Genomic DNA, 22,313 nt, shown 5'->3' on the forward strand with positions numbered 1-22,313 from the left:
TGTGAGTGCACTCTCTCTCTCCAGCTTGCCGGCGTGTCTCCGTTGCTGGATGTCTGAGCGGCTCAGCTCAGCGGGGATCCGCCACAAAGCAGATGCGAAGCCGGGATGAGATGCGAGTCGCTGCCCTTTGTGCGGCTTCGGTGCTTCGGTTTGAAATGCGATTTTATAGCCGAAAACACAACGAAACAAACTGCGTTCACCGGCAAGGAATCAAGTTACACTCCGGTGGTAAATGAGCGCGGAATCTGCGGCCAGATGAGAGTCGGGAGAAAGTGATTTTGGAGGCACTTTTGTTGCTCGGCTCTTTGTGCTGCAGCGTTACCCTTTTTGGATAGAAAGGTAAGACCTTCCCGCATGCATTCTGGGTAATATGTGGGGGGTTAGAATAAGTATTTACACCATAACAAATGCTAGTTATGCAAAAACTGCAAACATCTACATTTGTGCCTTTCCCCCCCACACAGAATTTTATAGCTGTATTTGTGCACGGACTGATGAGCTGGCAGAAAACAGTATCGATCTTAGATTCATTACATTTCACCACCAGTGTGAACACACACACACACACACACACACACACACACACCGGGTTTTCACAAAGCTCACTCTCCATGAGTTGTTCGCTGTTTTTATCCGCGCACTTTTACGCACTGTGTGCCAAACGGAACGCTACAGATTTGGTAGATTTTACTCCACTGTGCAAACACGCATGCGAGAGGAGTTTTTCTGTGTGTGTGTGTGTGGTCACCGCTCTGTTGCTCATCACTGCATCCTGGGTGTGTTCCGCTTTGTCTGATTCTTCTGGCTTTTCGCACTGATGTTATATAGTTGTTGTTTTTTTAGCGTTTAAAACTTTGCTCCTGCGCTTTAGTTCAAACGGTTTGTTTGTGGTGTAAAGGCCTCGAAGCCTGGGCACGGCTTGCTTAAAGGAGTCTGTATTGAGGCTGAAGCCACGCCTCAATGGCCCACTGCCACCCTGAGGCCTGGAGGCCCCCGGGAGCCCCAACATGACTGAGGCTGCAAGCATTTGAACACCCACAACTGAGATTAAAAGATAACCATTTGTAACAACGTAAACACTTGAATGAAATGTAATAACCATGAGATGTTTAAACTTGACTAAGTGTATCCACAGAGATAATTAAGAACATGTACTTTTTGAGATCTTTCTGTAGTAACAGTTTGTTTCTACATATCCAACCTACCACATCCCAGATGATGCAGTGTGTGCTCTCCACTGAGGATCAATGAGCGGTGGATGGTTTACAGTGGGAGATGCTCGGAAGTGCGATCAATGGGATTGTTTGTCACAGACCGAGCTGGTTTTGTTTATATATCTGGCACAATAATGATGTTCAGAGACTAACTTGACTGGAAGTTCAACACAAAACCACACTGAGGGTTGGTTATTCATTCTCAGGCTCTGTGTTGTGTCTGTCCCTACATTTGTCCAATACACACTTTTTGTCACTTCCTGGCTTGGAAAGGATTGTAAAGTCTGCACTCTGCAGCAAAGATGATTGTATGCAACATTTGAGAATCAGGTCAGTGTCATTTCCATTTTTAAACTGAAATTGTGCATTATGCATGATGTATTGACTAAGGCCAAGAGGTACGAATGCGTCCCCTGTGCATCGTCTATAAAAAGAGTTTAACGTTTCATAGTCCGGGACAGTAACAGTGTTGTTTACTCGTATATGTGGGCCGTTGGCTTTATGCTTGGGCTCATTTAATTGCGGGGAAACACATTTCGTCTTGCAGGCTGCATCAGGCTTTCCTTCAATATCCCAGTATTTGTAGCTGATCTATGTTCCCCTCTCCCCTCACAAGCATTCACATGACATGACGCTGGTAAGGATGCTGTGTTTTTGTCTGCTGGCCAAAAAGCTGGTCAGATATTAAAACTGTCCCAGCTGAATTTCTTTCTGCTCATGTGTGAATCACATGAAAGCCATTACTGAACACTGCACTGTCTGATGTGGAAGGTGGACACAGGAGGTCACGGAGCAAATTCAGAGCGCGAGGACATTTCTTATTACATTAAGACTCGGCTTGTTCTACGGCCGATGGGTAAAGTACCTTTTGGGGGAAACAACCCGTGTTTACAGTCGCTGGATTCAGAGTCATAGCCTGGTTAATGATTAGTGTGTGTCTTCAGAGGTGTGTGTTTGCGGGAGAATAAGAGGAGGGGGGTGCAAAGTTGATGTTCTGGTTGCTGTGGTAACTACCCCCCTCCTGTCTTTTCTCGCCCCTAGCCTCCCATTCATCCCCATTGTAGTAGTAAAGCTCTGTTGCCCTTGGAGACCACAGGGGACAGTTTGGGAATGTGGCGTCCGGGCAAGTATGTATCAGACATGGAGCAAAAAGGAAACCACCAGAAGGAGAAATTGTCTGTATTTCGTATAAATGAGACACTGTGCGTGTTCCTCAAGGTCGTGCAGTTTTTCTGGAAGCGTCCTGATGTTCTGCCGGCGCTCCTGCATGTCGTGCACACTGGAGACCTGCAGCCCAGAATAGAAGTTGGCGTAATTGCCCTTTATTGGCTGAGAACACACTCAGGGCCACATCACTTGCTCATAAAAAAAACCTCCCTTAAAGCGGAAGAATGGGCCCAGCTATGTCCTGTGTGCCTGAACACACACACACACACACACACACACACACACACACACACACTTCTGGGCCAACAGCCTAACAATGCCCCTCTTCTTGTTGCTGTTCCTTGGTATGTTTCCCTCTGAGATGCTTTTCTGCTCATCTGATATGACAGATTGTCCCTCTCTCGGTCTCCTCATTTCTCATCCTGCCTCCCTTCTGCTCTCTCTCAAACACACCATCGATGTTCTCCTCTCTTAACCCGTTTGTTTTCCTCTTCCTCCTCCCAGGCCTCCAAGATAGATTCCCTCAGGAGTAAAGTGGACCTGCTGCGCCTCCCTCTGGCCCTCTCCACCAAGTCCATCAGCAGTCGTAAGAGCCAGCTGGGCGTGGTCTGGGAGAAAGGCGGCGGCGGCTCGGGGGCAGGAGGGGCCCGGAAACCCCGCCCACCGCCAGCCTCCGACATGGACAACGAGTCGACGTACTCGGGCTACTCCTACAAGTCGTCCCAGTCGAGAAGCTCCCGCAAACACAGGTAGAGGAACGCCTGTTGTTCTGTACCGCCGATTATTTTGCCGATTCATCGTTTACCTGATCCGAAGCTGACCTGTTTAAATTGTGTCTTACAATCCCAAACTCAAAGACATATACTTACGTAGATTCGGCATTTTCAAAACATAACAAACATTTTTCAAATACTGGAAAACGTTTTTTTTAACAGTAATTGCACCATTATATTTCAAGTTATTTGCAAGTAGTTTTAGCATGAAGGAATCGAAGCAAACAACTATCTGAAGCTGATTTTATTTATTGATTTCTTTATAAATAAAGCGGCCACTCTTAAATTACAGGGTTATTTTTTTATTACATTTTCAGTCCATTAATTAATAAATAATAAGTGACGAATGATTAATAGTCCAAATTGTTTCCTTCCTGGAATAAATATATACAAAAAATGTAAAACATAATGTGTGTAGAATTTTCAAAACAAGATCAGAAACATACCATAATCACATAAACATTTCCACATGTTTTTAATGCTCGAATAAAAAAATACTTAAAATTCAAATTCTTTTATATTTTCATGTTTTGTTTATGGATCGTAAAAACACCCTTTAATGGTTTGTGTGCACATTAAAAGATAAGAGTATTACCACATCAGAAATGCTAGATTAGAGGATTTTAAATAACCTGCCAGGACACTTTTCCTTTGTCTCCAGGGATAGGAGGGACAGACATCGCTCGAAGAGCCGCGACAGCAGCATCCGAGACAAATCGGTGACCATCCAGGCTCCGGGAGAGCCACTGCTGGACGCCGAGTCGACCCGAGGAGATGATCGGGTAAGAGGCAGACTCTAATCCGTCCTTTTCGTCATCTGTGTTCCTCCTTGTTCCCCGACACTCATCACTCTCTCTGCAGGATGACAACTGGGGCGAGACCACCACGGTGGTTACAGGCACCTCCGTGGACAGCGTCTCCAACGAGGACCTGACGCGGATGTCTAAGGACCTGGAGGATTCCTCTCCGCTGCAGTGTCGGCGTTTCCTTGGCCCGGCGCTGGGTGGTGTTCTGGGGCTCTTCGCTCTGGTCACCCCTCTGGCTTTCTTGGCCCTCCCGCAGCTCCTCTGGCGGGACACACTGGAACCTTGCGGCACCCCGTGTGAGGGCCTTTACATTTCCCTAGCCTTCAAGCTCCTCATCCTCCTCATCTCCACCTGGGCGCTGTTTCTCCGCCCGCCCAGAGCCACCCTGCCGCGCTTCTTCATCTTCCGCTGCCTGCTGCTGGCGCTGGTGTTCCTCTTCGTGGCGTCCTATTGGCTCTTCTACGGGGTGCGCGTGCTGGAGCCCAGAGAGACGGACTACCGGGGGATTGTGGGATACGCTGCCTCTCTGGTGGACGCGCTGCTGTTCATTCAGTACCTGGCTTTGGTGCTGCTGGAGGTCCGACACCTGCAGCCCGCCTTCTGTCTGAAGGTGGTGAGGACCACAGACGGAGCCAGCCGCTTCTACAACGTGGGGCACCTCAGGTTAGTGTGTGGCACATCAGGAGCTTTTCCCTGTGGAAATCTCACTTTGAAATAATGATATATCTGTCCTCTTATATCAGTTCATCCTTTAAAATATTTCTTGTGGATATCTGATGTATGTAGGACTCCCAACAATATTTAGCAAAACACTGGGAAGAACTGATTACTGTTTTTATTTATTTATCAAAATGAGCACAGAGGAAGATAAATATTCTGAAAACTGGCAATTATTCTGCTGCTACTGTCTGACTTTCAGGTTGAACTAGATGTGTTTTTCTCTGTCTCATGGACTCTTGGCTTTAATTCTTCATGTATGTTTTAGTTAACCACTTCCTTCATCTGTATGCTGCTGTCATGAGGGTGTCTTATCTATGATAGCAGTTCTGTATTTTTAAATATGCCGGTTAAAATGAGGAACTCTCTCCCCCCCCTTCTGTCCCACAGTATTCAGCGTGCAGCAGTATGGCTTCTGGACCAGTACTACAACGACTTCCCCATCTACAACCCCGCCCTGCTCAACCTGCCCAAGTCCATCCTCTCTAAGAAAATGTCTGCCTTCAAGGTCTACAATCTGGGCGAAGGTAAAACACATCATTTCATTCTGTAACCTTCCCCATTTAGTCCATTCTGCACCAGAACACTTCCCATTGTGTTTATGCCGTAACACAGGGGTTTTCAACCGGTGGTCCGCGGACCCCTGGTGGTCCGCGGCGGCATTGCATGTGGTCCGTGACAAGAGCCTATGTTGATCAGTTCACCATTGTTTTTTTTTAATATAAATTCGCTTTGATATTTCAACACATTTCCAGAATACCGTTACATATCGTGAAAAATATGTTTAAAATAATATAAAGGAAATTCAAGCTGACAGAATGTAGCCTTGCGCCTATCCAGTCTATGGTAGCCTGTGATTCGCTAATGGTAATGAGTTGCGTCGCTAACCTCACTTATTATTCATTACGTACAGTCTTGCGAGCAAAGTTGACACACATTTATAAGCATAGCCGACGAGAGTATTTTAAGATAGGTTGTAGTACAGCAAACATTTGTTACATATGTACTAGTCTAGCTATATATCTAGCACCAATGGATCGTTTTGTAGTGAGGAAAGTGCCAGAGGGACAGGCTGCCATGACAGAGGGTCAGGCTGCCACGACAGAGGGACAGGCCGCCACGATAGGGCAAGGACAGGCTTCCGAAGCGTCAACTTCGCAAAAAAGACGAAAAAGAAAATACAATGAGGAATATGTTAAATATGGATTCACAGTGACGACAGACAGAGCAGGAGAGGAGGTACCACTGTGTTTCGTATGTTCAACAATTCTCTGTAATGAAGCTATGAAGCCGTCGAAACTTACGCGGCATATGGAGACGCATCACGTCCACTTGAAGGCCAAACCCGTTGAGTACATGCAACAGATGTTGCGTGATTTCAAAGGACAGCAGGCTACCATGAGGATGAGTGCAAAAATAAATGAAAACGCACTGAAAGCATCGTATCTGGTCGCTCTCAGGGTTGCAAAAAGTAAGAAGCCCCATACCATTGCAGAGCAGCTTATATTGCCAGCAGCCATAGATATGTGCAGAGCTATGGTAAGCGAAGAATGTGCCAACAAATTAAAAACTATTCCGTTGTCAGACAACACAATCGGAAGACGAATTGGGGAAATGGCAAATGATGTCAAAGACCAGCTGATGGCAAAACTTCAGACAGTTCTGTTTTCCCTTCAAATCGACGAGACGACAGATGTTACTAATGATGCGCAACTGTTAACATTTGTGCGATACGAGGACAGTGGCACTATGTGCGAGGAATTTCTTTTTTGCAAACCACTGCCCGGGCGAACTACCGGTGTAGAAATATTTAAAGCACTGGACGATTTTTTCACGGAGCACAATATCTCGTGGCAGAGGTGCGTTGCATTATGCAGCGATGGGGCCCGAGCCATGAGTGGCAGCAAGACTGGACTGTTTGCGCATGTAAGGAGGGTGGCTCCGGGGGTAATTTGGACACACTGCCTGATTCATAGAGAGGCTCTCGCCTCCAAAGATCTCAGTGTTGAGCTCAGTGGTGTGTTTGATGTCGTTGTCAAGACGGTCAACTTCATAAAACGAAACGCATTGAATACACGCCTGTTTTCATCCCTATGCCATGACTTGGGAAGTGAACACAGCTCTCTCCTTTATCATTCAGAGGTGCGTTGGCTGTCTCGCGGCGCTGTGCTCGCCCGTGTGTTTGAACTACGCGGAGCTATCTACGAGTTCTTGTGCGAGAAGCATTCTGATCTGGCTTCCAATTTCAACGATAGTTACTGGTTAACTAAGCTGGCGTACCTCACAGATGTTTTTGCAGAGCTGAACAAGTTGAACAGCTCCATGCAAGGGAGAGATGCAAACGTCATGCAGCTCTACGAGAAGCTCGACGCATTTGTGAAAAAAATGTCAAAGTGGATCGAACGAGTGGAGAGCAATAACTTGGCGATGTTTCCTTCAGTTGAGGAATACCCTGACAGCACTGACATCAACGACACTATATGTGAGCATTTGAGGAAGCTTGTGCGTCAATTCGCAAAGTACTTCACTGATTCGGAAGAGTGGCGCCGTGACAGCAAGTGGATCCTGCTCCCATTCAGTGACGATGCATCAGTAGGGTCAAGTCTGACGGCTGTGGAAGAGGATAAGCTGATTGAGATGTCCACAGACTCTGTCAGGAGGCATATGTACGACACACAGCCCCTTGTTAAATTCTGGATAAGTTGCCAGACAGAATTTCCACAGCTTGCTGCAAAAGCAATGAGGTGTCTTTTGCCCTTTCCAACCACATACCTGTGTGAGAGTGGTTTTTCTACACTGGCGTACTTAAAGAATAAGTACAGGGCTAGGCTTGATCCAGAGAATGACATGAGACTGTCTCTGTCTACCATTTCGCCACGAATAGACAGGCTGTGTGGACTTCACCACGCCCAGATATCACACTGACAGGTAGGCCTAATTCTCCCATGTTTTCACTGTTACGACCCTGGCGGGTTTAGGCCCCGCCCTGTGTTAATGGTAAGCCTGTTCTCTCTCCCTGCTTTTCTCAATCTCTCTCTGCTTTTCTCAATCTCTCTGTCTCTACAGCAGGTGATTGGTGACAGGTCTGTCCTGGCTGGGTTATAAAAGCCCTGACCAGCCAGCAGTTGAGGCTGCCTTGGTCTTCATTTGTTGGATTTTGGTTCTCCGGTGTTGTTGGATTTTTGTTCTCCGTTGTTGTTTTGTCACACACCTAGACTGACTTTGCATGACATTTTTAGTTACTTTTCCCAATACTGAATTGCACAACACTTTATTATTCTTTATTCTTTCTTTAAAATAATCTTTAATTTAATTTAATTTAATAAATCTACTTTTATTATTATAAAATCTGCGTGGCCTCTCTTTCATGTTTCATGCATTGAGCTATGCATGTAACACCAAATACACACGCGCACGCGCAGGCACATCAGTGGGCCGCGGATTGCTTTCTAGTCCGAATGGTGGTCCCTGGGACAAAACCAGTTGAAAACCCCTGCCGTAACAAATCAATCATTTGATGAGACAGGGGAGCCTTACGCTCTATAAAAGGAGCTGATTAGTATGTTAATTCCCCAAATAACACGTATCTAACATGCCAGATCTTTAATGTCATTATTTCTGTCCACAGAGAACAGCACCAATAACTCCACAGGCCAGTCCAGAACCATGATAGCAGCCGCTTCTCGAAAAAGAGACAACTCCCACACGGAGTATTACTACGAGGAGGCAGAGGTGGAGCGGAGGGTCCGCAAACGTAAAGCCAGGTGAGGGCAAAACTCCCTCTGGAGGGAATTCAGGGGTTTTAGCCTCTGCAGACTATTGACATGCACCAACAACCGACAGTATATAACACACAACAGGAACTATGATCTAATACCGATGATCTTTAAATCTACCTTGGTGTCTCCTGGTTTCTCCTCCCAGACTGGTGGTGGCGGTAGAAGAAGCCTTCACCCACATCAAGCGTCACCAGGATGAAGAGGGGGGCGTGTCTTCCCCCAAACACCCACGGGAGGTGATGGACCCCCGGGAGGCCGCCCAAGCCATCTTCGCCCCCATGGCCCGGGCCATGCAGAAATACCTCCGTGCCACCAGGCAGCAGTCCTACCACAGCATGGAGAGCATCATCAACCACCTGCAGTTCTGCATCACCCACAACATGACCCCCAAGGTGAGGAGGGGGTTTCAACTTGATTCTATCATTGTTATTATTTATTTAAAATCTTCATTTTACAATAAATCTGTGCTGATTTTTTTATATACATTTGTATTTATTTATTTATTTGATTGTGTATTTTTTTTATTTTATTTCAATGCTCGCTTTTCATTTTTAAAGTATAAATTCAATTATATTTTTTGTTGATATAATAAATAAAAAGTGCAATATTGGTATTTATTTTAAATAATTATTCATTCTAGATTTTAATAATTGTTTTGCATTTTTTTAAATTATAATCAGTAAATTAAATGATGATATTTTTCATATAATCTTTAAAAAATATCTGTATTTATTTGATTTAATTGTATATTTTTTTTGTTTTTTGTTCTATTTTTTATATTTTTTCACATATTTTAATTTATTCGTAACTTCAACAAATACAGGTTTATCGTCTGCATACCATGCCGCTCGTTTTTGCCCTCATTCTTTCCTCTCCTTTCTCTTATTATATTTTAAGCTGTCATCTTACTGTTTACTCTTTCTCAGGCTTTCCTGGAGCTCTACCTCAGCCCTGGTCCCACCCTCCAGTACCTGGACACCAGCAGGGGCCGCCAGTGGACCCTAGTGAGTGAGGAGCCCGTGACCTCCGCCCTGCGTCAGGGTCAGGTCTTCTCCCTGAGACGCCTCGACTTCTCCCTGGTTGTCACAGTGACGCCCCTCCCTTTCCTGAACCTTGGGGAGGAGTTCATCGACCCCAAAAGACACAAATTTGTCATGAAGATGCAGTCAGAGACGTCTGTGTAGGAGCAGGATGAAATAACAAGTCTTTAGGGTATCTTTTTTTACCTTTTTTATTAGTTATTTTTCATGTTTTTTTACTTTTGGTAAGCCCAATGGCCGAAATATCAGGAAATCACAGAGGAGAAGCAACAGAATGAGTCATCGCTGACCTTGTTCCTCAAAAAACCTAAAATAAGTCATATGCCCTATAACTGCTGACTGGTCACTTCTGATATTGCACTACAGACTGCTTCCAGTACCCTTGATGCTGACATTTTAGGGCTTTTTTTTATGTGGTATTTCAACACACTTTCATTTCACATTTTTTGACATCGATTGGACTTTATTCAAGAGAATATACCACGGTACGATGTGGTAAACGAGCAGTTCTTCAGACTCAAGCTCGCTGTTTTGTCCGAGCTGATCCTACTTTTCTGTTTACTTGAACTTCCCGTTTGCTTTTGAATTTGGCCTTTAAATGTTACATGGGGGCAAAATTGAGCATCCTTTTTAAGTGCCCTCGTCTTTTCTCACCTATTGGACTGGATTCTGTGTGAATCAAACACAGGTGAAAGTGCGTCTTCTATTTTTGATTCGACTGCTAAATGGACTTGAGAATTTTCCACTGCAAGTTTGAAGTAAGAAACACTGGATGGATTTTAATGCACTGAGGATTTGTGCTTTTTGTATTTCCTGCTCAGGTTGTGTTGAATCATCTACAGAAATGCAACCCTGCAGGTGCAGTGATGGAGCAGCTTAAGTCCAGTTACACTGGCTGCAACATTTGTCACCTACAAGGTTGGAATTGGACTCGATGGACTCAATTTAGCCAAGTGCCACCAAGGGGGTTCTTTTGGGCAGCTTCATGTTGATTAATGTCTTTGATATTTTAAAGTGAGTGTGTAAATTTCAGTGTTTTGGTACTGGAAAAAGCGGCCTACCGCCTCATGGCTTTAGACCCAAAAGCTCCCGCCATGTGATCGACTAAAATGTTTGATATTAGTAACATTCTCAGCCTGAACTAAGACGGGGTCAAATTGTATTTCCCTTAAAAATGTAATCTTTACAATTGCACTCCTATAACCCTGTCCCACTCATGATGGACAGTCATGCGATTCCACACATTGACTTGCCTTTGTTGTAGCTTTGCAACTACATTGCCCACAATGCAACTCTACCACCAACAGTTCAGTCAAAGATTTGGACGCTAGTTGAAGCTAATGCCTTAAAACGCTATGCAACTATTTTGTGCAGCCCGGAAAAACAATCGATGGTCTCTTAATCGGGACACTTGCCCTTTTTGTTAATTCAGTTAACGGGCATCATACGGTATGTATTGTTAATTAGAGATACCAATTTAACCTTCCACAAAACCCCCTTAGATTATTAGTACTCATTTTGCTTAAATAATTGATCAGTAATCAAAATAGTTTCAGCTTTTATTTGATTAACTAACCAATAAAACACTAATCATTCCACTTTTAGAGAAGTAGTTGGTGCTGTTTATACTAGGGGTCATCAGGGGCCCCTCTGAAGACGAAAGGGGCCACAACTTGTGTCTTTTGTCAGTCAAAGATGTCCTTTTTTACACTACGGATAGAGATTGTCGTGCCACTCACAAGCAGTGTACTTTTCCTACGATTGTATTTTCGTGTGTTTTGATGGATCACTTTGTTGTACTCGATCTAACACTCGTTGTGTTCTAAAGCAAGCTTGTTGTTTACTGTGCTTTTTTAGGACTGAGTTGATGTAAAAGGTTTTTAATAAATGATCTCATACAAAAATATGCCTCGTGTTCATGTCTACGTGGTTTGTTCATGAGGAAGTTCCACTTATGTGTGGTTTGGGTTGTGTCTGTGTGAGTGTAACGCTATGCTCTGTAGAGTTTTCCATTGTATCTATAGCAATCAGAAACGACAAAAGATATAACAATATGACATAATACAAAGTACTTACAGATTGGTTTGGACAAAGAAAATGAACTATTAAGTTTAAGAATTGACACAGGTACATGTTACAGGTCCCAAGTGACGGGACCAGCGGGCAGATTGCTGTTATAACAGAAAACGAAGAGCCTCATGTTGCTTTACCGTGGCAGCCCTCGTAAGAATGTATTGAGAATAAAACACATACAGTATTTATCCTTCTTCTCATTACAAAAATGTTTCAAATGCACATATAGCATGTTTCACGAGGAATATGAATCCCATATTGATGACTTTACTCTCTGTCATTCCACATATAAATATACAAATATCTCGATCAATGAGCCTCACCAGCAACTGGGCAGTGGTGGCAAAGTCCATAGGGCGTTGGCCTGGGAACTGGAAGGTCACCAGTTCAAGTCCCCGAAAGACTAAGTGCCACCGTGGTGTCCCTGAGCAAGACACTGGTTACCTACACTGCTCCCCGGGCGCCGTACATAATGGCAGCCCACTGCTCCTAACACTAGGATGGGTCAAATGCAGAGACTGCATTTCGTTGTCCTAGTACTTGTACTCTGTGCAATGACAATAAAGTTGAATCTTCAATTTCTTGAGTGAAAGTTTTAACTCAACACAAAATGGGCCTCACAGGCAACTTCTTGAGAGCTAGTGAAAGTTTAACTTAACACATTACACCCTGAAACATAGGAGATGCAATATATTTGACAATGAACATAACACACAAAAAGAATAATGCTGGCACGGGAGGTATTGTTAGAAATAATCAATATATTGGAGCGGAACTTTAAAAGATAATTCACTGTTTCTGGACGGATCATATTTGTCCACTTCCGGTAGTAACACAGGATGTTGTTTTTAGCCTCAGATAGCATAAAGCTAATATTGTATTGTATATATATGAGTAGAGGGAGAAGGACCAGTGGAGTTACATACTAAACACACCGCCTCTACCTCTCACTCATTATGCTGCAATGATACAGTTGCCTGTTTAATAACTGATAAACCTCCGAAGAATTGCATAATAGAACCCGCCCCCGACGACGTCAGCCTATAGAAGAGGATCCAGCCCCCCGCTACCAACCAATGAGAGCACGAGAGCGGGGCGCGTCTTATTTTGAAGTTGTTCGGAAAGGGGTGGTTCTATAAAGCACGAGCTCTCTTTTGTTCCGGACCGCCAGACAGTAACTACTGATGAGCTCCACTCAGTCAGTGGCCTGTGGACGCGTGTCCCGGGCTATTGAGCCACAGCTGTGAAACTTTTGTAAAACCTACTACTACATCCTTTTATTAAACACTCCTTTTATAACTTTTAAGGGAGTTTTGCTTTCTTTCTTTTAAACCGACTCCTGGGCTTCAAATAAACGAACATGTCTTACAGTATCATGTAATTTAAACAAAACGGGAGTTCACGCATACACTATCAGCGCTACACTGAGTAGCGTCCATTAGCTTACTGTCGCTAGCACCCATGAAAAGGCACTGCTTTTAAACAGGATTACATTATAAATCCAATACAATAAACCACAATGTGACCACATTCTGTGTGGGTCACATATACAAGGAATTACCTGAGAAAGTACTTGTTTGTTTTAGGCTGACAATTGTGATGACGAAGGGGACATATGTAAAAACTAGAATGTGTAGATATTTGTCATTTTCAGAAGGAAAACAGGATGAGCTCAAACCACTAAGACTTCCTCAGACCACGTGCTTAAACATAACGGAAGTACATTCGACGGCTCCCTGTCCATGTTGAAGTACAGCAACGATGAAACTCCAAATCCTCCTTGCTCTATTCCTCCGAGGTATGTCCTGGTTTTATTTGCTGAACATGTAATTGAGCAGCAGTTGATGTGTTCAGGCTTCGCAACTTCGAATATATTTAAAAAGCAGAGTGGGCTGAGTGCAGACAGGTTTCCGGACTTCCTCTTTCAAACAAGCTCTCGGTCGTTAATGAAAGGCAGTTGTCACTCATATTTTAATAGACTTTGGTAATCCGAAAAATAACTCTCTGGTACTTATCCTACATCCATTGTACCATATCACGGTGAAATGCGGAATAACAACATTTTTAAAGAAGTTTGTCCTAAAAATAATGAAATCTCCTAGTGAAGGACGGCGTCAGACCATTCATTGTGTGGGTTATAAATAAAAAGGTGATTTAAAAAGTACTTGTATAGTATGTCAAACATGTTGGAAAGCATCATGGATTAGTAAATGGTATCAGTAAATAGGTCATACTATAGCATGTCGAAAGGTCTTAGTAAAATAGTGAAAGTACAGCAGGAAGGCTGCATGCAAATACTACTGTTGTATGTCAGAAAAGGTATAGTATAGAACAGGGGTGTCCAAACCCTTTCCCCTGAGGGCCACATACAGAAAAACATAGAAAGGTCTGAGCCCCTCACTAGAGGTGAGGTATATGGCCTCATAAGTTGAGTTATAAGTTAGCAAATTAATCCAATGTAGGTACAATTTTCTTTATACTTGAAAATGCTGTAAGAAACATCTCAGCTCTCCGTAGGGTTTCAGTTGTTTAGTTGGCAGCTCATTTCTTAAAACAGGAGCCTCAGATTGCTGATAATAAGGGGGAATATGAAGGGTCTATTCCAAGTTTGTTATGCAAATGATTTGTTTGAAACCTTTTTTGACTTGAATTGACTCAATTTATTTGAAAATCGGTCTTATAAACACATGAATACCCTGTAATGTATTATTTGTATATATTTAAGAAGTACAATATAGGAAAAGCACAAGTTTCAGGTGTGGACACATTCCAGTATACTTTTAGCATTTGCTGAGGTCCAATTAAAAGTGGCGGGCCACATTTGGCCCCCGGCCGTAGTTTGGACACCCCTGGTATAGAACATGAGGAAATGTGAAAAACAGTCATACTATTGTGTCTACAAAATCTGTAAAAATATGCCAAAACACGACATAGAAGAAGGAACTGTTAATGGTCCCACAGAGGGGAAGTCTACTTTGAAGCACCTGATCTTCCAGGAACTTGAACTGGTGACCTTTCGGTTCCCAAGCCAAGCCCCTAAGGACTTCGCCACCAGCACCCTAGTATAGTGTGTCGAAAATATCAGGGAAAAATATATCTCCTGGTGTGTCGAAAAATATGTGTGTGTGTCAACATTTTCTGAAAAAAATCATAGTATATTAAGTCAAAGATATACCCACTTATTAGTAGAATAGAAATAGATAGAATCGGAGGATGAAACCCTCTTTATTAGTCACATACATGCACACAGCAGAGCACACACAGTGAAATTGGTCTGCATTTAACCCATCCTAGTACTAGGAGCAGTGGGCAGCTATTGTGCAGCGCCCGGGGAGCAATGGGGAGGGGGGGGATTGTATTTCAAGTCTGTTCGGGGACTTGAACCGGCGACCCTACGATTCCCAGTCTAAGCCCCTACTGACTGAGCCACTGCTGGACAGGTCTCTGCATTTGACCCATCCTAGTGTTAGGAGCAGTGGGCTGCCATTATGTACGGCGCCCGGGGAGCCGTGTAGGTAACGGTGCTTTGCTCAGGGACACCACGGTAACAACTTGGTCTTTCGGGGACTTGAACTGGTGACCTTCCAGTTCCCAGGCCAAGCCCCTATGGACTTTGCCACCACCGCCCTAACAGTATAGTATTAGTATAGTATGTCGTAAATATTCATGGTTCCCAGATGTTGTATTTCTTTGACACCCTTTCTCTTTTCCTGTCACGCTAACATGGCTTCGACATTTCATCAAATAACTCAACCATTGTATTTATCAACAGGACATTCACAGTCTCCAGTTGATGCTTTGTGTGATATTTTATCCATTCACGTTTCATCCAGCACCATCATCAGGGCAAAATGGCAGTTTATCCAACACCTAATGACTTGTAAAACTAAAAACGTTCCCATCTCCCTCGGGTATACTATGTTTAGTTTGCGAGCTGAAAATCCAGATTGGTGCTTAGTTGTCTTTGCCATCTTTTATTTTTTTTTACAGAGACACTAGGTGAATCCCACAGGACAGTCATTGGGTACATTGGGGAGAACGTCACCTTGAGCTCAGGAGCCAACCCGAAATGGACTCTTTCCATAATCGAGTGGACAATATACACGAACAACACCTGGATCGCCACCTTAAATAACGGGTTATTAAAAGTCGAATGGGTCGACCGATACAAAGGGAGACTCACTCTGAACAGCTCCTCAGGTAAAAGACAAATCGGTGTAAAGGAATCGCTTCTTTATTGCTCTCGTGGCAGTGTCTCTTCAATGTCCTTTTTTTCAGGTGACTTAATGATCCATGGTTTGACTTCAGAGGATGCCATGCAGTACAATGTAGACCTTACCAATACTGAGCAACAGAACATCGCATACAAGGTGGATCTCCTATTGAAACGTGAGTGAGAATAGACTGACAAAGAGTAATTGTCAAACATTGTCTTTGGACAGTTCGCTCGTCCTCATACCTGAGCCATCTTTTAAACATTCGGAATAAAGACCTTAGATCAAATATATTCAATGCATTTCTTACACAGACTCTTCCTAAGTTCAATATATCATCAACTATTCCAATTTAAACCCCCTGCAGAGCGCCTCAAGAAACCAACGCTAGAGAGGACACTTCTTTCAGCTGCAAAAGAAGGCTGTCAGTGGCAGCTGAATTGCTCCTCTGCGGATAAAGTCGATCGCTTCGTCTGGCACGCTGAAACTCCATATATGACTTTCAACAACGGCAGCTATACAGTTCTTCTTACCTTTCTCAACAGCACACAGAGCCAGGTGGAATTCAAGTGCACCTCCTTCAGGAAATCGGAGAACGCCTCGGAAGTTGACACTTTAGAATGTGGTAAGGTCACAAGGGAGGGAAAACATGAGGCCAGATTCTAAGAAACTCTTAGAATATTGTTTGTGCTCTTACAGATTACAAGCCCGCAAGGGATCATAATCTTGCTCTGTTTACTGGGGGAAGCGCCCTGGGAGTTTTCCTGGTATTCCTTTTGATGATCTCTCAGACAGGTAAGAGGAACACATCATGTTTAGAGGGAAATTCTTTATTATACAACCACTAAATGGTAAATGGACTGTACTTATATGTAGTCTTTACGACCCTTCAAACTGCTTTACATAGTAACAGTCATTCACCCATGCACATCCATTCAGAGCAGTACACCATGCTTTAGGAAGGGGGTGTCCAAACTTTTTTCACCGGGGGCCACATACAGAAAAATATACGGAGAGCTGGGTCACTTATAGAGGTGGATATTGTCTCAAAAGTTAAGTTATAAGTTAGCAAAACAAATCAAATGTAGGTGAATAAAGTGCGAAACTAGAAAAAAAAACAGCCTACATCCCGTCTCTCTTTAGGGTTTCATTTATTTTGTTGGCAGCTCAGTCCTTAAAACAGAAGCCTGAGATCGCTGAGAATAAGAGTAAATATGAAGGTTACATTTCAAGCTGGTTATAGAAATATGTTTTTGGGTCTCCCAATGCAGCACAATTAGATCTACAGCATTAAAGCAAACGCATAAGAGACTGCAATTTAAGCTTAGACCCGCCCACCTTATCACCTGAAGGTCAGCAGCAGCTCATTAGCATTTAAAGCTACAGACACGGAATCAGCATTTTTGAAACCGGACTGAAACACTTCAGAGACACGTTTTGTATCTGAGACCTATAACACACCGTTGAAAAGCAGTATAATGGAGTAGCTGTTGTTTCTGTATCTGTGTGTTAACATCATGTCTCTGTCTTTCCAAATATTAGCTCAACAACAACGAACCGGATTGGCTTTGGCTGAAGATGCCCTCACTGCATGATGTGTGTAGTACATGGATGTTAGCGTGTAAAACTTTAAAAACGGGTTAGGAATGTTCAAGGTCGGTGATGTGATCCTTTGGTGAGACACTGTACCCCAGATTGTTCAAATATAACGCTGTAATGAATGAACACCGTGCAAGCTAACGCAAAGTCCAAAGACCAGCACCGATACACACCACATGAATATATGTGAAGCTTTACTTTGGAAAGTGCTGCCGTTTGTTACAAAAGTGTTCATTTGTATGCATACTATGTCGCTATATGTATAATAGGTGTTATTTAAGCAGTTATGCACACATTTGCTTTGATTTTAAAGCTGTTTTAAACATTTCATTTCACAAAAAGGCATTTTTCTTTAAAGATAGATCCTTGCACTATTGTTTGTATTGAACCATTTTGATTTGGCACTGTAACATTAATTTAAAGTTCATCTAAATGTGAATAAGATTGAATAAAAGTAGTTTTTTTTAAAGTAAAAGTTGTTCTGTTTAATCATTCACATAAGCAGAAATCATGACATTAATGATGAAAAGGATTCCTGTGTTCATGTTTAGCGTTGTCGTTTAATTCATAACCATTTCGATAAAGCAACATGCTGAACACTGACGAGAATTGTAATTTATTAAAATCATTTAATATGAAAACATTTGCACAGGCTTGAAAAAGTAGGCAGGCCTCAAAGGATTTGCATAGTACCTTAGAAAAAATATAACTTCTGTATTCACACATTTTTACAGCACTGTTTATCAAACCACATAGCAGCATGTAGGAAGATAAACAGTCCTTTAAGGCCAAAGACAGGACGCCATTCCCTTCTCGTAGTCCGCTTTGTGCTTCTATTGTATTTACTGCAACGTTCTACCCACATCCTGCTGGGACCCTCTATGAAATTTCTTGGTAGGGCGACACCGATTCCTTCCTCAAACGACCTAACTCGATCTTGGCGTACACAGTGTGGGGCTAGATGTGTGATAAAGGAGGAAAAAGATCAAGAAATTGTGTTAAAAAGTGGATCCGAACCTCTTTTAATACAAAAACACCACTTTATTATAAGGGTCTAATTCATTTACTCAAGGTCTGCATGACTTATTATGATTCACTGCAGGAATGAATGCAGCATGCACTGTAAAAGTCCATATGAGCTTCTCTGATTGGTTCAAATGAAATGTAATTTCACAGTAAATTCATACATTCATTTGACACGTGATCAAATCATCTTGCTTCCAGATGAGAGTTGTTCATTATTTCTAAAATAAGGGACGGAGCAGAGGTCATAGTGTGACTGTACTGACTGTCATGGCGCTCCACCACCCTTTGACAGTAGATGGCAGCTTGTACGGCAGCACGTGCATCAATGGGTTGTCAGTAAGTGCTAATATAAATACAATCCATCCACCATTCATGAATACATTTATGGTCAGCAATAGGAATTCATGGCCCTGCATTAATATCAATCACAGAGCCCTACATGTTATTGTAGTTAAGCTTAATTGTATAAAAACGAGTCCCTGCTAAGTCTCTGCTTTAGCTAATGGGTTATTGGTCTGAAAAAACACCTTGGCTTTCAGTTATTCCATAAGAGTACCTTTTCCAGAGGTGTTTTTTGAGCTGGATCACCCCCATCTTTTAAAGTAAGAAATGTGTGATTGTATATTTCAGAGTTCTGCTCTTACCGCAGGTTGGACCGGGACGTTGGTAATGGTTTCATACAGTGAGCATGGCTTTTGGGGAGAAGGGACCTGGAGGTTTAGATGTGCATCATACACAAAGAGAAGAACAAGGATTAGCAAAGTGGGCAACACATGCAAGTCATCCTTAACAAGCATTTGATTTAATACAGGTTGGTGCAGAGTTAGTGCATGAGCATGCTTACATCCCGGATTGCAACATCATTGATATCAGCGTACACGGTGAGCTCATTTGAGTCAACGCCCACTGGCAGTAACGAAAGAAACAAAGCATGAGTCATGCATGGAGGCAAAAACATGAAGTACTCATTACTATTCAATGCAGCGTTTCTTACCTGCTTGACTTTTTTTGTGGCAATAAACACACACAGCTACTCCGACTGTAACGGTAACCAGCAGACAACATCCAACTGCAACAATCATGGGAAGGACGACTGGTCCTGCAGCTGATGGTGTTAGCGATGTAAAATGAACAGGTATATCAATCCCCAGTTTTGATTCATTATCAAACTACACAAATAAACTACAATCTCTTCTGTGCACATACCTCCTTCTTGTTGTTCTGACGTCACGTTTCTGCAATTCACTTCTCTGATTGTGGACATCCCACGGACATGATTGGAAATTGTGCAATTGAAGTTGGTGCTTCCGTCCTTTAGACTGATGATGTACTGCAGCCTGGAGCCGTCGAAGGTTTGGTTCTCCACGGTCCACTGGTAAGAGACATTGTCAATAGGGGTTGCACTGCAATCCAGCAGAACTGTACAGGATGCGTTCGACGCGTGCCAGGTGGAATTGAAATTGACGACGGGCTCTTCAGTTATGGACTCTAATGAGGCGATTGGTGGGGAGAGAGGAAACACATTTTAGTAAACCTCTATTCCAAATCAAAAATCCAAAATTAAGACATACATTTTGGCTCAGTCCTTTAAGTCGAAATAATAAAGAGTGTCAGAAAGTTTTCTGCACCAAAAAGAAACCATTAATCAGAAGGTCATGTCCTTATCATCGAGAAGAAAAACCAAGGGGATTCCTGACTCAATGACGGCACCCCAACCATCAATAAGCATTACAAACATATCCACAAAGAAACTATACTTGGTGTGGACAATGGAGCTTTACAAACTATTGATATAGAAGGTAAGCAGCTGTGAACAAGCCTTACATTATATCCAATAATACTGACGTAGTGTCAGACACCATCAACATTCGATAATGACATCACATGATTTAAAGACGGCGGAAGTGGAAAGCGCACTGAATAAAGACGACCTCTTTAGTCGTTGATCTGTTTTCGTTACTAAGTTATTATTCAATCAAGCAACTAATTAACATAATATTACTTATTATTTGTGAAATTCTTATTATAGGTTACTTGGAAACCTCTTACCATGTACATGCAGGGTGATTCTGATTGTCTTCTGTGTGTCTTTGGCAAAATTAAAACTGAATTCACCAGAATCGTTGACGGCCAGTTCTCTCAATGTTAAACTTAATTTTGATTTGTTGAATTCTAATCTACCATTAAATCGAGTATTTTGAATTAGACCATTTATGTTTGCAATTTTTGACCCTTTATAGCTCCAGGATGCACTGGTGATCTTTTCAGTCCGTAAAGGAAATGCCAGCTCTACCGTGTCTCCAACTGTTTTATGGATTACTTGATCACCGGAGTCCTCCACATCTGAAACACACAAGCAGACAACAGACTGTCAAATGAGTTGTGAACACGAGGAAAGCCTTCATATTCTTCATGTTCACCTTGTATGCAACATGAAATAGTGTGTTGACATAATGTAACGCATGTTCAACACCCACATGCACAACAGGATCTAGAACAGCATTGAATTTCTTCAGCGTGATATTATTAAATGGATGATATGACGTGTCTGAAATCTATTTCCATGTGTGATGTCAACCACTGCTTATCTTTAACAATGACAACCAACTATTTTTAGTGAGCTGACGGATCGGAAAACACTCATATTAGTCAGACGTCCAGGTGGTAGGAGTTGTTGGAAATGCATTGGCAAACATTGGGAATAAATGACATTTTATCTTGAGATTGGCCACTCAAAATGTCTCAGAAACAGTTAGGCTATGTGGTGGACAGTAACCATGGCGCGTTTCTGAGAAGAGACTAAAACCAAAGACTGTGACCTCAGTGACTAAATTTAAACGAAAGCTGTTATAGTCTCTGCTGGTTATCAAGGGTTCTCGGAAAACAGAGATCGTTTTTTTAACACTTCGAAATTCTGCAAAAGGCCCAAAGACCTTTGAGCATGCAAGCAAGTACTCTATATACTGTGAGACCACCTGTGACTCGTCTAAATATGGTGTTTAAGTAAATTAATAGCTATAAAATGAGGAACCAGCAACAACAAAAAAAAAAGAAACAGGATGACCCATCCCTGCGTTGTGCAAAGGTTGTAGAAAATGATCTGACATAGTGTTCCAGAAAATGCACGTTTAGAAAACAGCCACAGGATACAATGTTTAGCCTCTGAATGACATTATCGACAGAGCTGACATGTTTCAATGGATGTTGAGCACTGTGAAAAATGTATATCTTTTTTCTTATCAGCAGAGAACAAATTTCAACCGTCTTTTCCTTCAGTATGGATGTCCTATTTCTCATGTCAGTTTCTTTCTGCCGATTCCACAGCCCCATATCTAAGTGGTGCTTCTAAAACGTCTTGCAGTTGAGAAACAAAGACGATCGGCTTCTTCCAAGGAATACACGCCATTTCCCAATATGACACGCGCATGTCCAGTCAATTCTGAAATCTTGTTGCTAATTTCCTTATTGCGAACAAACCCTCCCCTTAAAAGTACAAATAGATAAACTTTAAAGCTGATATGTACATACCATGAAGGGAGCAGCCAAGGAGTAGCACAGACATGTATGTTAAGAAGCAGCTCTGGCAGCCACCAACCATCTCTGTGGTGAGCGGAACAACGTCTGTTTCCTCTTCTCATCTCTCAAACTGCATCGTGACAGCTCAACAACAAAAAAAAATAGAGAGGGTGGGGGAGTTCTCCGTCGAAAAAGAAGTAGAGAAAGTAATGTGGCCTTATATACAATGCAGGATAAAATACACATAAGAAAACAAATGGAAAGCATAAAGAAGAGTTTAGTTTTCAGTTGAAGATTGCCTCAATCGACTATTTGCTGTTGTATTTAACTCTTCCTACCCTTAACTAACTCAAGCGGACAAACATATCTGCAGGCAGCTATATCAGAAA

General features: G+C 42.6%; 4 protein-coding genes across 6 annotated transcripts; 3 read left to right on the forward strand and 1 right to left on the reverse strand.

Moving 5' to 3' along the window:
* The first annotated feature begins 40 nt into the window (after nt 1-40).
* Nucleotides 41-11,402, forward strand: vangl2 (VANGL planar cell polarity protein 2). The gene is made up of 8 exons (XM_063895965.1): nt 41-339; nt 2,886-3,130; nt 3,816-3,936; nt 4,016-4,623; nt 5,068-5,204; nt 8,306-8,441; nt 8,602-8,848; nt 9,383-11,402. Exons 2-8 carry the CDS (start codon nt 3,060-3,062, stop codon nt 9,638-9,640), a joined length of 1,578 nt encoding a protein of 525 aa, XP_063752035.1. The 5' UTR covers nt 41-339; nt 2,886-3,059; the 3' UTR covers nt 9,641-11,402.
* On the forward strand, nt 5,289-8,279 carry LOC134872589 (protein FAM200A-like). Its single transcript, XM_063895964.1, has 2 exons — nt 5,289-7,605; nt 7,744-8,279. Exon 1 carries the CDS (start codon nt 5,521-5,523, stop codon nt 7,600-7,602), a length of 2,082 nt encoding a protein of 693 aa, XP_063752034.1. The 5' UTR covers nt 5,289-5,520; the 3' UTR covers nt 7,603-7,605; nt 7,744-8,279.
* Nucleotides 11,403-13,159: 1,757 nt separating the features above from the next.
* Nucleotides 13,160-17,824, forward strand: si:cabz01074946.1 (uncharacterized). Of its 2 annotated transcripts, none has more exons than XR_010166797.1 (6): nt 13,160-13,367; nt 15,560-15,769; nt 15,848-15,958; nt 16,151-16,408; nt 16,461-16,578; nt 17,326-17,824. XR_010166797.1 is itself a non-coding variant. In XM_063895712.1 (6 exons), the coding sequence occupies exons 1-6, from the start codon at nt 13,331-13,333 to the stop codon at nt 17,376-17,378; spliced, it is 765 nt and encodes a 254-aa protein (XP_063751782.1). In that variant the 5' UTR covers nt 13,170-13,330; the 3' UTR covers nt 17,379-17,821. The 2 variants fall into 2 exon arrangements, 1 of the variants encoding a protein (XP_063751782.1); XM_063895712.1 differs by having other exon boundaries at nt 13,170-13,367; nt 16,483-16,578; nt 17,326-17,821.
* A 98-nt stretch (nt 17,825-17,922) lies between these two features.
* Nucleotides 17,923-22,082, reverse strand: si:cabz01074944.1 (signaling lymphocytic activation molecule). Of its 2 annotated transcripts, XM_063895710.1 has the most exons (7): nt 21,937-22,082; nt 20,458-20,751; nt 19,615-19,896; nt 19,403-19,513; nt 19,253-19,314; nt 19,053-19,118; nt 17,923-18,339 (listed from the first exon to the last, which is right to left on the reverse strand). In XM_063895710.1, the coding sequence occupies exons 1-7, from the start codon at nt 22,004-22,006 to the stop codon at nt 18,262-18,264; spliced, it is 963 nt and encodes a 320-aa protein (XP_063751780.1). In that variant the 5' UTR covers nt 22,007-22,082; the 3' UTR covers nt 17,923-18,261. The 2 variants fall into 2 exon arrangements, with proteins under 2 accessions (XP_063751780.1, XP_063751781.1); XM_063895711.1 differs by lacking the exon at nt 19,253-19,314.
* Nucleotides 22,083-22,313: the final 231 nt, after the last annotated feature.

Source organism: Eleginops maclovinus, chromosome 11 (genome assembly GCF_036324505.1).
Source record: "Eleginops maclovinus isolate JMC-PN-2008 ecotype Puerto Natales chromosome 11, JC_Emac_rtc_rv5, whole genome shotgun sequence".
Taxonomy (NCBI): domain Eukaryota; kingdom Metazoa; phylum Chordata; class Actinopteri; order Perciformes; family Eleginopidae; genus Eleginops; species Eleginops maclovinus.

Bases quoted from the DNA above. Each gene is read 5' to 3' on its own strand.
- LOC134872589 (XM_063895964.1), top strand. From the start codon at position 5,521: ATGGTAGCCTGTGATTCGCTAATGGTAATGAGTTGCGTCGCTAACCTC.
- vangl2 (XM_063895965.1), top strand. From the start codon at position 3,060: ATGGACAACGAGTCGACGTACTCGGGCTACTCCTACAAGTCGTCCCAG. The intron at 4,624-5,067 runs GTTAGTGTGTGG...TCTGTCCCACAG, and splicing joins TACAACGTGGGGCACCTCAG to TATTCAGCGTGCAGCAGTAT. The intron at 8,849-9,382 runs GTGAGGAGGGGG...ACTCTTTCTCAG, and splicing joins CCCACAACATGACCCCCAAG to GCTTTCCTGGAGCTCTACCT.
- si:cabz01074944.1 (XM_063895710.1), bottom strand. From the start codon at position 22,006: ATGGTTGGTGGCTGCCAGAGCTGCTTCTTAACATACATGTCTGTGCTA. The intron at 20,752-21,936 runs GTATGTACATAT...TGTGTGTTTCAG, and splicing joins CCTTGGCTGCTCCCTTCATG to ATGTGGAGGACTCCGGTGAT. The intron at 19,315-19,402 runs GTAAGAAACGCT...CGTTACTGCCAG, and splicing joins CCACAAAAAAAGTCAAGCAG to TGGGCGTTGACTCAAATGAG.
- si:cabz01074946.1 (XM_063895712.1), top strand. From the start codon at position 13,331: ATGAAACTCCAAATCCTCCTTGCTCTATTCCTCCGAG. The intron at 15,959-16,150 runs GTGAGTGAGAAT...AACCCCCTGCAG, and splicing joins GGTGGATCTCCTATTGAAAC to AGCGCCTCAAGAAACCAACG. The intron at 16,579-17,325 runs GTAAGAGGAACA...TCCAAATATTAG, and splicing joins TTTGATGATCTCTCAGACAG to CTCAACAACAACGAACCGGA.